At 44.5% G+C, this 13,398-nt stretch overlaps 1 protein-coding gene across 1 annotated transcript in view; it reads left to right on the top strand.

The window, feature by feature from the left end:
* Window positions 1–12,658, top strand: part of LOXHD1 (lipoxygenase homology PLAT domains 1) — a 188,098-nt gene extending 175,440 nt beyond the window's left edge. Inside the window, exons 37-40 of the mRNA XM_064176315.1 lie at window positions 5,084–5,254; window positions 6,327–6,465; window positions 7,826–7,987; window positions 12,022–12,658. Of these exons, the coding sequence (XP_064032385.1) occupies window positions 5,084–5,254; window positions 6,327–6,465; window positions 7,826–7,987; window positions 12,022–12,502 (953 nt within the window). The 3' untranslated portion in view covers window positions 12,503–12,658. The remainder of the gene's footprint in view (window positions 1–5,083; window positions 5,255–6,326; window positions 6,466–7,825; window positions 7,988–12,021) is intronic.
* Window positions 12,659–13,398: the final 740 nt, after the last annotated feature.

Below are 13,398 nucleotides of genomic sequence, written 5' to 3'. Positions count from 1 at the left end.
GTATAAAAATATATTTATTAAAATTAATATTTACAAACTCTTGCCACCCCCAACCACTGAATAGTTCTTTTGTGCAAAGTTATGAAAACAATTAGGATATGATACATATATATATATATAGAGATCTGGTTAATAACTGGAAATATCAACTATAGACAGAGAGAAAGATTCCCTTAGGCTTAGTGCTGCATTGGGACTATGCTGTTTGCCCAGCAGGGGCTGAAACTGTCTGCTCTGAGGCAGAGGTAACTTATATTACAGAGGAATCAAAGCTTACTTAGATGTGTTGCACTTAATTATTAATGACCCTCCCGGGGTTGTGTCACAGCCTGTGCCCAGTGTCCGGACCTCTGTCAGGCTGGAATTTTCCTGGCTTGAGGGGAAATGATAAATCTTCCCAGTGTCTGGGGCAAACCTTCTCTCCTGGTGTGAGGTGGTCTCTGCCTCGATGCTGCTGGTTTTCTGGATGCTGCGTATCCAGGGATGATCAGCTGGCAGGATTCCAGGAACTGGAGAAGGATGTTGTCTGTGCAGCTTCTGGCACAGTCCTTTCACAGCTAGCAGGCTGTGTTTGTGGGTTTGCAGACAATCTAGAAGGTCTGCATCCTGGCCCTTCTTACCAGGCTACAGCTGGGAGTCTGTGCTCCATAGATAAATGCTAGATAGTTGGCCGGTATGCACAGCTGGCTGAAGACTTAGGGGGCTATCAGCTCCCCATATATGTATCAGGTGGAGGCTTGAACGTGCTCTGCTTCTGAAGGTATGCAGGCAGGTTAACTGTGAATTGGAATCAAAGTAAGAGGTCTGAGCCTCAGTGAGCATGCAAGTGAGGGCCAGACTCTGTCTAGGCCTTGCAAACAAGTCAGAGCAGCAGAATGCTGCTGTGTGGATCAGAGAGCTGAGCTGTGCTGCAGGCAGGGTCAGAGAGCTGAGTCGGAACAGATCTGATGAAAGCTGAGCCTGAGCAGCTGAGTCTGAATATTCTGAACAGCTAAGTCTGAATGGCTAAGTCTGAACACGTGGTGCTCCTTTACATCCATCTTTATAGACTGTGGGCCAAGATTCATGGCCCTTTGGCCATCCAAAGTGACCAATCAGGTTGGCAGTCAGCCAAACTTTACCTTAATAGGCAGGAGCTGTTAGCCTGGACCTTCCCAAATATGGGGATCACCTGGGCAGACTCCAGGGATACACGGACTGGGCATGTGTGTGTGCTACACAACCTGCTTACTACCATGGGTCCTGGTAGAAAAACATGTCCAGGCATGTAGAGGCATAGGGAGACCTCTATTTTGGGCTGCAGCCCCTCCACCACTGTTGCGGAGAGCAGGAATTAATACGTGGCTGAGTCGGGAATTTATCAAAAATAGTTATTTTTTATTTTCCCAAAGACCCGCCCCCACAACTATATATACAAAGATTAATTTAGTTTGATAAGCAGATTCAGTTGCATGAGAATTAACCTACAAGGACACCGTCAATAATCTGACTGTTTTGGAAGTCAGAAGTCAGAAAAGGCCTCAGCTATTAATTAATAGCTGTTTCTTACCAAATTAACCTAAGCCAAATAACTCACCCAGGCTGACTCGTTCGGTCTGTCTTCCTCTTCCTTTCAGCGGCTGCAGGTGAATCGTTAAGAGGTCGTTAAGGGTCGTTAGGCACACAAAGGTGTCAATAGGAAAGCGAATCCTTGGTCTCTCTGCAGTCCAGCCTAGGGGAGTGTGTGAGCTCAGGCAGACACATACGTCCAGGCACAGGCAAACTCCAAAGCGGGAACCCCAAAGGCGGGAAGACCCCCAATATTTATAACCTTGGCTAGACAAAGGGCAGAGTTACCACACCTTAGGCGCGAAAGTGCACGGCCAATCCCAGCCTGGCTCCAGCGCGGGAACTCACGGGGCAGTCCTCCCCCCTTCACGGCTGCAGGGCAGGCGAGGGGGAAGGGAAACCAGGCGGCTTTTCCCCTTTCCCCCCGAAGTCCGGGCAGGAGAGGAATTTAGGGGTACAGGACTCCAGGACAACCACATCCAGGTCCCTTAATCTAAGTTAACTGTCAGGAAGGAAAACTGGAAAAAATAAACAATAGCTTTGGTGAGAGGGAAGAGAAATATTTTTTCTTCAAAGCTGACGGGAGCATGCTTTGAGGCAATAGCACTATTTTTCTACCAGTGACTAGCCAGTTCCTTGATTGAGGTACCCTTGCGCTGTAAGGGACACCCTGCTGAGATTCGTGTCTCTGTGTCAATCCCCTGACAGAGACCAGAGCTTGCTCTTTAAATAGCCCAGAGTCAATAAATACATCTTTTGTGAGTAACACCAGGAAAAGCTGCACTTTGTGCTTGCATTCCCCTCAACTCCATGTGCTAGAAAGTCAGTTTTTGTTTCATATCTCCTGGTGAGCAGTTGTTGGGACCAAGCTGAAGAACGAGGAGGGTGGTATGTGCATCTCATTCGTTTTTCTGATGTAGCTGCTTAACACTGATCCTATCTTAATTACATTGTTCATCGCTAGCAATAGGACTAAGACCACCTATTTATTCTATCCCAGACTGCAGTCGTTGGTCCCTCTTGCTGGAGAAGGTTGGGATGTTTTCTCTCTTTTTTTCTCTACTGTTTCTACTGAAGTTTTGATGGAAGGACAGCAGCCTCCTGAATGTGCTGCAGAGATGCTCACTGAACTTAAATGGGACTAAAAGATTAACAACTGACACTGTCAACAAGCATAGAATAAAATTCCAAAGATACTCAAAGAGCAAATTGCTCCAGCTAGGGCATGGTGGCAACCTTGAGGAACTTGATGAGGTCTGACCAGGAGGTAGTAAACTGGTAAGAATCTGAAGGTTACTGCATGCCAGTCCACCCCCAAAACTCACTTAGTCCCTTTGTCCTACTACTGGAGCCTGAAGGAACTTCTGTATGTCTGTTTGGCACATCCAGCTCCCCTGCATGAGTGTGGTCCCTGTGGTGTTGGCACAGGTCTTAGCACAGGCCTTGTCACTGGTGCTTGGCACTGCCCTCTCGGTTCAAGAGAGACAAGGATAGAGTCCAATGAGGCACCACAAGGATGATTGAAGAACTGCGATGTCTGTTGCACAATAAGCAGCTGAGAGGGCTGGGACTGTTCAACTTGGAAGAAACAAGGCTCAGCAAGCTTGTATCCATGTGTACACGTATCTGATGGGAGAAGCAAGGAAACAGAGGCAGATGACAGGCAATGGGCACAGCTGAAACACAGGAAATTTCATTTAAACATAACAACAACAACAACAAAAGGTTTGTTTGATTGTTTTTAATCTGTGTAGGTAGTTAAGCACCAGCACAGGTAGCCTGGAGACAATGTGGAGACAAATCCCCCATCCTTGGGGATATACAAAACCTGACTGGGCATGACCCTGAGTAACCTCTTTAAGCTCAGCTTGCTCAGCAGCAGCATGGCCTAGACAGTCTCCAGAAGTCTCTTCCAGCCACAATGATTCTGCAGTTCCATGCCTTGAAATTTAAGGTACAGCTTGTGACTTTGATTGAGGCCTGTGCTTTGTAGCAGATAAGTTCCTAGCATGAGGAAGGCTCAGGGGGGCAAAGCACAAAACAGGAATGACTGTGAGGCTGATAGAGAGCCACCAACACATCGTGTAGAGGGATCACAGTCCACAGAAGCAGGGTGACTTGTTGATCTAATTTTAAAAAGTTCCATCACTTTCCTTTTAGGACTAAAAATGGTTAATGTTGCAAACTAAGGAAGCAGGCACACAGCAGTGAGTTCTTGGAAGAGCAAGATCTCTTTAAAGTCTCTGAGATGTAAATAATAAGTCAGAAAAGATCTCTCACCATGAACATAACCTTTCTTTGTCTGACTAATAACAAGACTTGTAAGTAGAACTGTCAGAACATCTCACCCCCCTTCAAGCTCAAAAAGGTCTTCCTTTTCAACTAAGAAATCAGGAAAATGTTCTCAAATGTCCTTTTAATAAATTTTCAAGTTGCTTTTCCACTGGGAGGGGGAAAAAAAAAAAAGCAGAAAGCTAAAAGGGGGCTATGACTCCTCACAGGGTTCCAAGGTTCAGTGATTTGGTGGTCTGGAACATCCATCATTTTAGTCTCTTCTGTGTTCACGGCCACTCAGAGCATCAGTGGATTCTTGGTTGGTTGGCAAAGTCAGGATAGCATGGGTAATTTACTGCAGAGTTACCCAGCAGGGTAAAAGGAGCCAGACACAATTTACCTTCTGACCTACAGATCTGAATATGAAGATTCTGGGACTAGTATAGGCCGAAGAGAAAACCCTACATCTTGTGGCCAGCTAGCATTCCCAGCACTTGAAGGTGCCACTACAAACCATGCACACACTGCCACACCTTCATTTAATAGCTCCAGACACAGGTGTTGTAGGGGTGGGGGTCAGGTGGAATACGAACTTATATCTTTATCTTGGCTTTGTGTTTTCCTTAAAACAGAGGGAAGCAGCAGCAGCAGCTTCTGTGACAAAAACTGCTCTGTTAACTTTTGTTCCCAAACCTTTTGATTCCCACAAGATTTGTGGCTTTTGTCTTTGGTAAACAGTTCTACAGGACCCTGATTCCCTGGGCCTTTTTAAGGATTGGTTGTCCCTACACCACTACAATGTGTCCTGGGACAGTTCCTGTGTTGGTATATTGACAGGGGGCACTCCAGCCCCGGCCCTGCCTGCCACTCCTGCTGCTACTGGTTTTGCTGAGGTGCCATTTCTTGGAAAATGCTGGCCAAAGACAAATGATGGTTCTTTGCCCAGACAACTTGAAAACTTGCCAGTCCAAACCCAAGTTCAATATCCTTACCTCTGATCAAAAACCACAGCCTTCCTCAAAAGCAGGGGCTGACTCGAGAAGGGGGGTGAAATTATGGTCTTGAACAAGCTGGCATTGCTTTTGGTGTCAGAACAACATTGTGCTCACTGGTGGCATTATCTGAAGCAAAATACCAGTAATTTCTAGCACCAGTTGGGTGCTACCAAGGAAAGGTACCCCACCCAAGCAGTATGAAAATACCAGAACCTTTGTTATTTCATTGTTTTACAAGGTTGATTCTATGATTCTATGATTCTAAGGTATCGCGCCAGGGTGGCACTTGGAGTACATTGATGTAACAGATTCTGCCATGGACAAGACCTTTCGCTTCCAGTGTGATCGGTGGCTGGCTAAAAGTGAAGATGATGGGCAGCTCATAAGGGAACTGGCTTGTGCCAATAATGACATCCTGGAACTGAAGGAAAGGACTTGTAAGTTAAGAGCTGACTTGTGACCCTTGCTGAAGGATCTGAGAGGCTGTAGGACAATGTTTCCCACAAGCTCCTCCACCAAGGGTTCCTGTGCAACAGGACTTTGTATTTGCAGGCTTTAAGGATTGGTTTATTTAAGGTACTCTTTAGTTCAAAAGTGCAATGCTGTGATAAGAAAGAAACAAATCAGGATTTATGAGGAAGAAGATCTCATTATGGGTTGAAACTTAAGAAGGGCCCATCTGCAGTTGTTCGATTCAGCAGTAAGCCATAAGGTCTCATTAGAAATAATGTGCTCAAGTCTTTCAGGTGGAAAATAAATTCACTCCTTAAAGCTTTGTGAGTAACATTGTTCCAGCTTGCTTCTTAACTGCTCTGAGCTACTAGTTCAAGTATCTAGCCGAATGTGATAGCTGAGCTTAACACTCCGTAGCCCCAGGTCTGCTCCAGGTAACTCCACTGAGCCTAAGATAACTACAGTGGTGGTTAATGTGGTGAGCAAGTGAGCAAGAGTTATTTAACTGCACTGATGATATGCAAAGTGCATCTCAAAAAATGCGGCACCATAGTGCTCTTTTTCAGAAGAATCCTGGGGAGTCAATAATCACATTACTTCAGAGTGATTTCAGTCTGCCTCGAAATTGCTACTTTTGGGTACTTATGTGCCACCACAGCATCTGAGCATATCCTGTTATGCACAGGGATTCTCTCACTGTCCACGTTAGGAATGGTGGCATAGAAACTTCAGTATTTATGCTGCATTATAAAGGGAGTACTTAGCACAGCAGGCAGATGGACACAGCTTGTTCAAGAGCAGATCCATCTACTCTCACTAGCTGATCGAACAGTACTCATATTTTCATGTATTGCATCCCCCTGTATGAGATTCAAAGCACAAGGAAGTCAAAAGTCCCACAGATTTCATTGCGGTTCCATTCTTGCAAATGCCTTCTTGTGTGCTGTAATAAATAGTACCAAGAGTGTTTTTAAGGAAAGTGACAGCAAAATGAAGAGATCTTTCTGGCCACTTGCTCTTTCTTTTCTGGTTAACACATGTGTTTACACTTTAAAGCCTACGAGATTGTCACAGTAACAAGCAACAGAGAAGATGCAGAAACAAAGGAAAACATCTGGATAATCTTAGAAGGAAAGTTGGGCCGCTCAAAAGAATTCCTCATGGAAAACTCCTCCAAGAAAAGAAGATTCGAGAGGTACTGGAACAGGGTGGTGGGCTAGAGGGAGTCCCTGTCAGCTATGTCTTCCAGAAACACCAGCCCTCCCCCAGGATGGTTTACAGAGTGTTTGTGCCATGCTGTTTCTTGTTCTTCTTCCAAAAAGCCTAATGGCTTCTCACCTGGAGTCCAAGCAAGGTGTACATTTGATTTCTGTCAGACAAACACAGAGCAGGTTGAAAAATGCAGAGGAGAAAAGGTACTTGGTAAAAGGAAATGTATATGGCATGTGTCCGTGCGTGTGTCCTTTGGTGTTAGTAGATATAATTGAGCTTCTGGTGAGCCCCTGGGCAGGCTGTGTATTTTTGATCTGGGACTAGCAGAAGGAAGCTGGAATTGGATTTAGTTCCTTTTACAGCATCTCACTGGCAGTGGGAATCAGAGAGAATATAAAAATAGTTGGAAGCTTAATGTTGTTAGAACTGCTCAAATTTGAATTTTCAGACAGATCTGTGGGGCGAGGCTGAAAGATCACTGTTGTGTGAGAAAATCTTTGTGTGCAGATGAGCTGGAGACACATCTGTGTAATGTGGGGCAGATTCCTTCTCCCAATGTGGGATCAAAGTGCTCCGGAAGTATGATGGGCTTTATACTTTGCTGAAGGACACCGCATGCCCTTAGGAGAGAGAAACCTCTTCAAAGTCATGGACATCACTGCTGTTCTGTTGCTTGCTAGGGAGGAAAAGCTTTTCCTGTGGCTCTGTAAGGGAAGGTTAAATTACAGCTGATGTGGACTCTAGTATGAACGACTGAGGTTCCATGTGAAACATGAAAGACTTGGAGGAGCTTTCTCCTGACCTGATAGTGTCTACAGTGAAGTTAAAGATGTCACTCTCTAAAGCAGTCCATTCTTGCAGAAAGGTTGGAATAATGACTAGCCCAAGAAGATAAGCCTAGAAGATACACAAAAGACATGGCTAAGGGTTTGACAGAGACCTATTGTTTTTCTAAACTGTTTTCAAGCTGAGCTTCAGGAAGGGTGGCTGAACTAGCAAATTTAAAACAGCTATGATGGGTAGATGTGTAACAGATACAGTATCTGTTAGGGATGAATGAATAAGTGCTGGAGGGGAAATTAGTCATTCTTAAGCTTTATCTGAAATGAGGTAAATTGATTTTGTATGTGGAACAGCTCAAGTTTATCTTAGAAAGTCCTAGTGGCAACAATTTAAAGTGTTGCCCCTAATTAGAGAAAATACTAAATTCATACTAAAATGACCTTAAATGGAGGCTTGTGTTCTATCTCCCCTAGCCATGTGCAAATTACTTAATGTCCATATGAGACGAGTCAGTGCCAGCCCTCAAGACACTAACCGAAACTCCTCCCTGTCTCCTGCAGGGGAGCAACAGACACATTTCAGTTTTCTTCAAAAAATGTTGGTGATATTGCAGCCATCTGTGTTGGTCACTGTCCAAAGGATGGGAAGAAGTCATCTGCAAAAGCTGATGTCTTCTGGCATGTGCAAGAGATCATTGTAACGGAGATGGAGCTTTGCAACAAGTAAGTGCCTTCTAATCCAGCTTCCCCATGCTTCGTGCGGGCATGGGGAAGCTGAGCAACTGGGGAAGCCTGTGTCCTCTTGAAGCATTTCAGACACAAAGCAATAGCAGAAAATCTTACCAATTCTTAACCTCTTTCTGAAAGCTAAGCTTGCTGTTTGGTGTGCCAACTGCAGAATGTCACTGCCTGACTTGCCCATACAACTTCTGAGTTGTTAGAAAGACCATTTACATGTGCAGATAGGTTTATAAACAAGATGGTCTGAGTGCTCTTTGCAACTATGTCAAACTGACATCTCATCTTGTGCAAAGTACTTTGACTGAAATGTGAGGGGTTTGCAGGCTATTGTGTGTAAATTGGCCTTAAGGCAAGCCTTGTAAAAGCTCCTAGAAAAAGAGTTGAAAATAAGATGAATCTTGAACCTCCATTTCAGATCAGCTTTGATCAGAGATCCTCTGATATCTTCCAAAAGACCTACTAGAAATGTTGCAGTCATGCATCTCAGCCACTCTGATTTGATTATGACTGAAACCTCTCATGGCCAAAAAGTGAGCACCTGAAGTGCCCTGAGCCCACCGAGGTCTTGCTTGCTTTGATCAGAGCCCTGTCTTTGGAATGGGTATTCTCAGGAAACAGATAGCACAAGGGACACCAGCAACAGAATAAGGGGACACAGTCTCAAGTTGTGCCAGCAGAAAGTATAGGCTGGATGTTAGGGGAAGTTCTTCACAGAGAGAGTGGTTTGCTATTGGAATGGGCTGCCTAGGGAGATGGTGGAGTCACCATCCCTGGAGGTGTTCAAGAAGAGACTGGATGAGGCACTTAGTGCCATGATCTAGTTGATTGGGTAGGGCTGGGTGCTAGGTTGGACTGGATGATCTTGAAGGTCTCTTCCAAACTGGTTGATTCTTCTGTGATTCTATGACTGTGCAGGAACTGGATCATATATTTGCAAAACAAACTGCTCTCTAGAGAAAATATCGACTGTGTTAACTATGGATTTCTTTTCCATGTTATTTCCATTGCTGCTAAATATAAGTTTGTTCCAAATGGGACAACTGAGTGTTTAAGAGGAAATCCTTGAAGGGTTGTGTTGTTTTTTTTCAAAAGCTAAGAGTCTCTTCTAGCAAATTAATCAGCCAGCAGAAGAGCCACAATAATATTTGCTGAATGAAAACTCAGGCAATTACATAGTAAAACATGTTCTTTTCTCCTGGTGAGAAAAAAACTGAAACTCTTGAAGTCCAGCTGTGCAATCAGATCTGTGCACTAAACTCATTGAGAGTGTGCTGCAAGTGCTGAAACAGAGTGTTTTAATGGGCCCGAAGATCTTGTCAGGAAGCCTCATTTTATAAGAAGTTGTTTTAAATTTAAGAGGACAGCCTGGAGATACTGAAGAAGTCTGCAGCCTGTCATTGCACTGAAGCAGAGCTCCAGCCTTGCACAGGGGCTTGCTCTGCAAATGACCAACTGGAGCAGATTGCACCACAGCAACAAGGTCCCACTTCAGTTATTCCTAGTCCTAAACATTAAAAAAATAAACAAATCCATCAAATCAGGCCAAAAAGCAAATTAAAAGGAATGAAATTGCTGTGGTAATAATTTTGAGTTTACTGGGATTTTTTCCATTTACTTTTAGATCTTACTATGAAAAAGAGATATATTTAGATGCTTTTCTGGAAAATCTCAGGGCTAGGTCATCCTTTTTCTTCTTGTTCCTCACAAAGACTACCATGCCTCATTATAATTCCAGATCATCAGACACTGTGTAGTTCTGGAAACAAAACTCCATCATCAGGCAACCTCTGCACTCACTCCCATTCAGTTTTTCTGTCCCTGAGCCTAAAATTTCACTCCCAACAGAATTTCTTCCTTACAAAGCTTCTTTCCAGAGAAAGGAGTACTTTGCTTTGTCTGCAGAAAATGTCAAAAGTGTTGGAAGTGCATAAGAAGCAGAGCACCGTTGGAACCACAGGAACTCTTCCTCTAGGTGTTTGTTTTACAGGCATGCACTGAAATCCAGCTACATGCTTTCCAGGAATACCTACTGCAGTTTGGCAAAGGGGGAGGAGCGGGGGAGGGTTAGGGGGGGGAAATCATTTGGAAATTATCTGCATCATTGGAAATGAAATACATCATTAAAAGTGGAGTGTTCCAGCTCCTGGCTGGGTGCCAGGTGCACTGTAATTTATGGACCTGCTTTGTGTGTCCTGCACATTATCAGAGACAGCACTGCAGAGCCAAGAGCTTTCAGCATCTGGTACCTATCACTTCTGTGCTCAATAATTTTTTTATATTTTTTTTTTCCTGTTAAAGGATGGGTTAGGTGATCTAGATCAGGAAAGGAGGGCTTTGAAACTCCTGTTCCTCCCATCTTTCACATGCCTTTTTTCCTAGTTCCTAGCCCAGCCTTAACCATGCCGTGAGGATAACTGCTGATGCCCCTGTTCTCAGACCAGTTAGACCCAACTGCACCATGGTGGGTTCATTAGCTGTGGGTTTGATTGCTTGTCCTTCTTTGGTAGGCCTGTAGAAGGACATGCCATTGCAGAGACAAAAGATATGGCAAATGCCCTATACTAACCCTTGTACATGCAAGGTGTCTGTGGCTTTCTGGGGAGATGACAGACTTGCCAGTTGTGGTTGTAATGTTTGGTCTCTCTAAAAAGAAGCTCTGGTGCTAACACAGATATGGAAAAATACTGAATTAATATTGGGCAATTTAGTAGCATATCCTGCTTGACTAATCTGATCTCTTTCTATGGAAAGGTGACCCACTTAGTGGATGAAGGAAAGGTTATGGATGCCGTCTACCAGGACTTTAGTAAAGCTTTTGACACTTTCCCACGGCATTCTCCTGCTGAAACTTGGCTTCTCATGGCTTGAATGAGCATAGGGTTTACTAGGTAAAAAACTGGTTGGGTGGCAGAGACCAAGGAGTGGTGGTGAATGGAGTAAGGTCCATTTGATGGCCAGTCACAAGCAGTGTTCCCCAAGGCTCAGTACTGGGACCAGTCCCCTTTAATATCTTTATCAATTACCTGGATAAGGGTATAGAGGGCAGCCCCAACGATTTTGCAGACAACACCAAGGTAGGTGTCTGTGTAAATCTATTTGAAGATAGTGAGGGTATAGAGGAATCTAGGCAGGGTGGAATGATGGACTGAGGGCAATGGAAAGAGGTTCAACAAAGCCAAGTGCTGGGACCCTCCCTTCAGCCACAACAACAACAACATGCAGGCTTGGAGAAGAGTGGCTGGAAAGCTGCCCAGATGAAAGGAACCTAAGGGTCTTGGTCAGCAGCCAGCTGAACATGAGCCAACAGTGTGACCAAGGAAGCTATAAAGGGCAACAGCATCCTGGCCTGCATGAGGAATCATGTGACAAGCAGGATGAGGGATATGACTGTTCCTCTGTACTCACTGGTGTGGCCACACCTCAAAAACTGTGTTCAGTTTTGGGCTTCTCACTACTAGGGAGACATTGAGGTCCAGGATCAAATCGGAGTAAGAGCAACAAAGCTGGTGAAGGTTCTCGAGCACAAGTCCTGTGAGGAGCAGCTGAGGGAACTGGAGTTGTTTAACCTGGAGAAAAGGGAGAGACCTTGTCACTCTCTACAACTACCTGAAACAAGGTTGTAGTGAGGTGAGGGTTGGCCTCTTCTTGAAAGTAAGAAGCAACAATACAAGTTGAAATGGCCTCAAGCTGATCACGGGAGATTTAGTTGGATATTAAAAAAAATATCTACACTGGAATGGTTGTCAAATACTGGAAGAGTGCTGGAAGAAGCTTCCCAGGCGAGTGGTGGTGTCACTATCCCTGCAGATATTTAAAAGATGTGTAAATGTGGTGCTGAGGAACGTGGTTTAGTGGCAACCTGGTAGCACTAAGTTAATGGTTGTACCTGATGATTTTGAAAGTGTCTTCCAAGCAAAATGTTTCTATGATTTTGTGACTCCATGCCCAGTCTGTAATATTTGCCAATTGAAGTAATCATTCATACCACTAACAGGCTGCTAATTTCCCTTTGGCAGATACTTCTTCAGATGCAATGTGAAAATCCCTCTGCGTTACAAGAGACGGGACTACAAAGTCTTTGAGTGTGCCAAGGTCATTGAGAGCTTTGCCAGCAAAGCCCGGAGCTTGGTGCCAGTCAAATATGAGACCATAGTGGTCACAGGCTTTGAAAAGGGTGCAGGGACTGATGCCAATGTGTTCATCACCATCTTCGGGTTGAACGGGGATTCAGGAAAGCGAGCACTGAAGCAGAAGTTCAGGAACCTCTTCGAGCGAGGCAAAACCAACAGGTTTTACCTGGAAATACTGGACATGGGAGAGCTAAAAAAAGTCCGGATTGAGCATGACAACACCGGCCTGGCACCAGGCTGGCTGGTGGAACGGGTGGAGATCACCAACTCAGCAACTGGTGTGACCACCATATTTCCCTGTGGGAAGTGGCTAGATGAAAACAGGGGTGATGGGTTAATCTGGAGGGAGCTCTTTCCTAGGTACTGAGGAGGGCTTGAGACACTTCTGCGTGCAGGCTTTTCTCCTTACACGATTTCATAAGGTGTTCCACTCTCTAAAGTGCTGCCTTTTGTACTGAGAGATTTTCACTAGCAAAATGTGCTTCCTGGGTTAACATTTTGTAAAAACTACACTGCCTTTTTTTTTTTTTCCCTTAAACTGTATATTGTGAATGAAATAAATACATTTCTCACTTATTTATGACAAAAATCCATGACTGGCAGAGCCATAAACTAGTCAAACAGCTCAGACACTATTTCCTGTTCTCAGTGCTTTGCCCTACCACAGCTGTTGCTTCCACCACTGACAGGCTTCTCTTTTAGGTGAGTAAAGGGATAAGATATACTTAAGAAAACTGAGCTTGGATGGAGATGCCAGTTTTTCCCATTTCTTGCAACTGTAAACACTGCCTGTCCATGCACAGGCGTGCACACCACTAGAAGGCATCACATTAAAAGCAGTGGGCACATCAGGGCAATCGGGAAGGACCTGTTATCCATCCAGCTACATCTCAAGATGGACACCTGGGTGGTGTTTTCCACACATGGACTTTCCTCCTCTAAAGCCAGATCCAGCCTGAACTCATCCAACTCTGCTTCCATCTGCAGTGATGGAAACCAGAGTAGAAGCCCTCAGAGAAACCAATTCCACTTCAAGGAAGCTGTGAATAGTTTATTCAAAGCTGTCTCAGAATAATCTTACCATATATGTCCTGAACATCAAGTCTGATTCAAAGCAGCTGTCACTCATTTTAGTTTTTCTCTTTTAACACAAACTGCTGCTCTTTTTTTTTTTTTTCTTTGGTGGAGAGGGGTTTCCTGGCTGCAGTAAGGGCCAGTACTTCCTTAGATGAGGTCATCCCAACTACACATGTCGTTACAGAG

Source organism: Pogoniulus pusillus, chromosome Z, assembly GCF_015220805.1.
Source record: "Pogoniulus pusillus isolate bPogPus1 chromosome Z, bPogPus1.pri, whole genome shotgun sequence".
In the NCBI taxonomy this organism is placed as follows: Eukaryota; Metazoa; Chordata; class Aves; order Piciformes; family Lybiidae; genus Pogoniulus; species Pogoniulus pusillus.
This window is presented reverse-complemented; position numbering and strand designations above follow the sequence as displayed.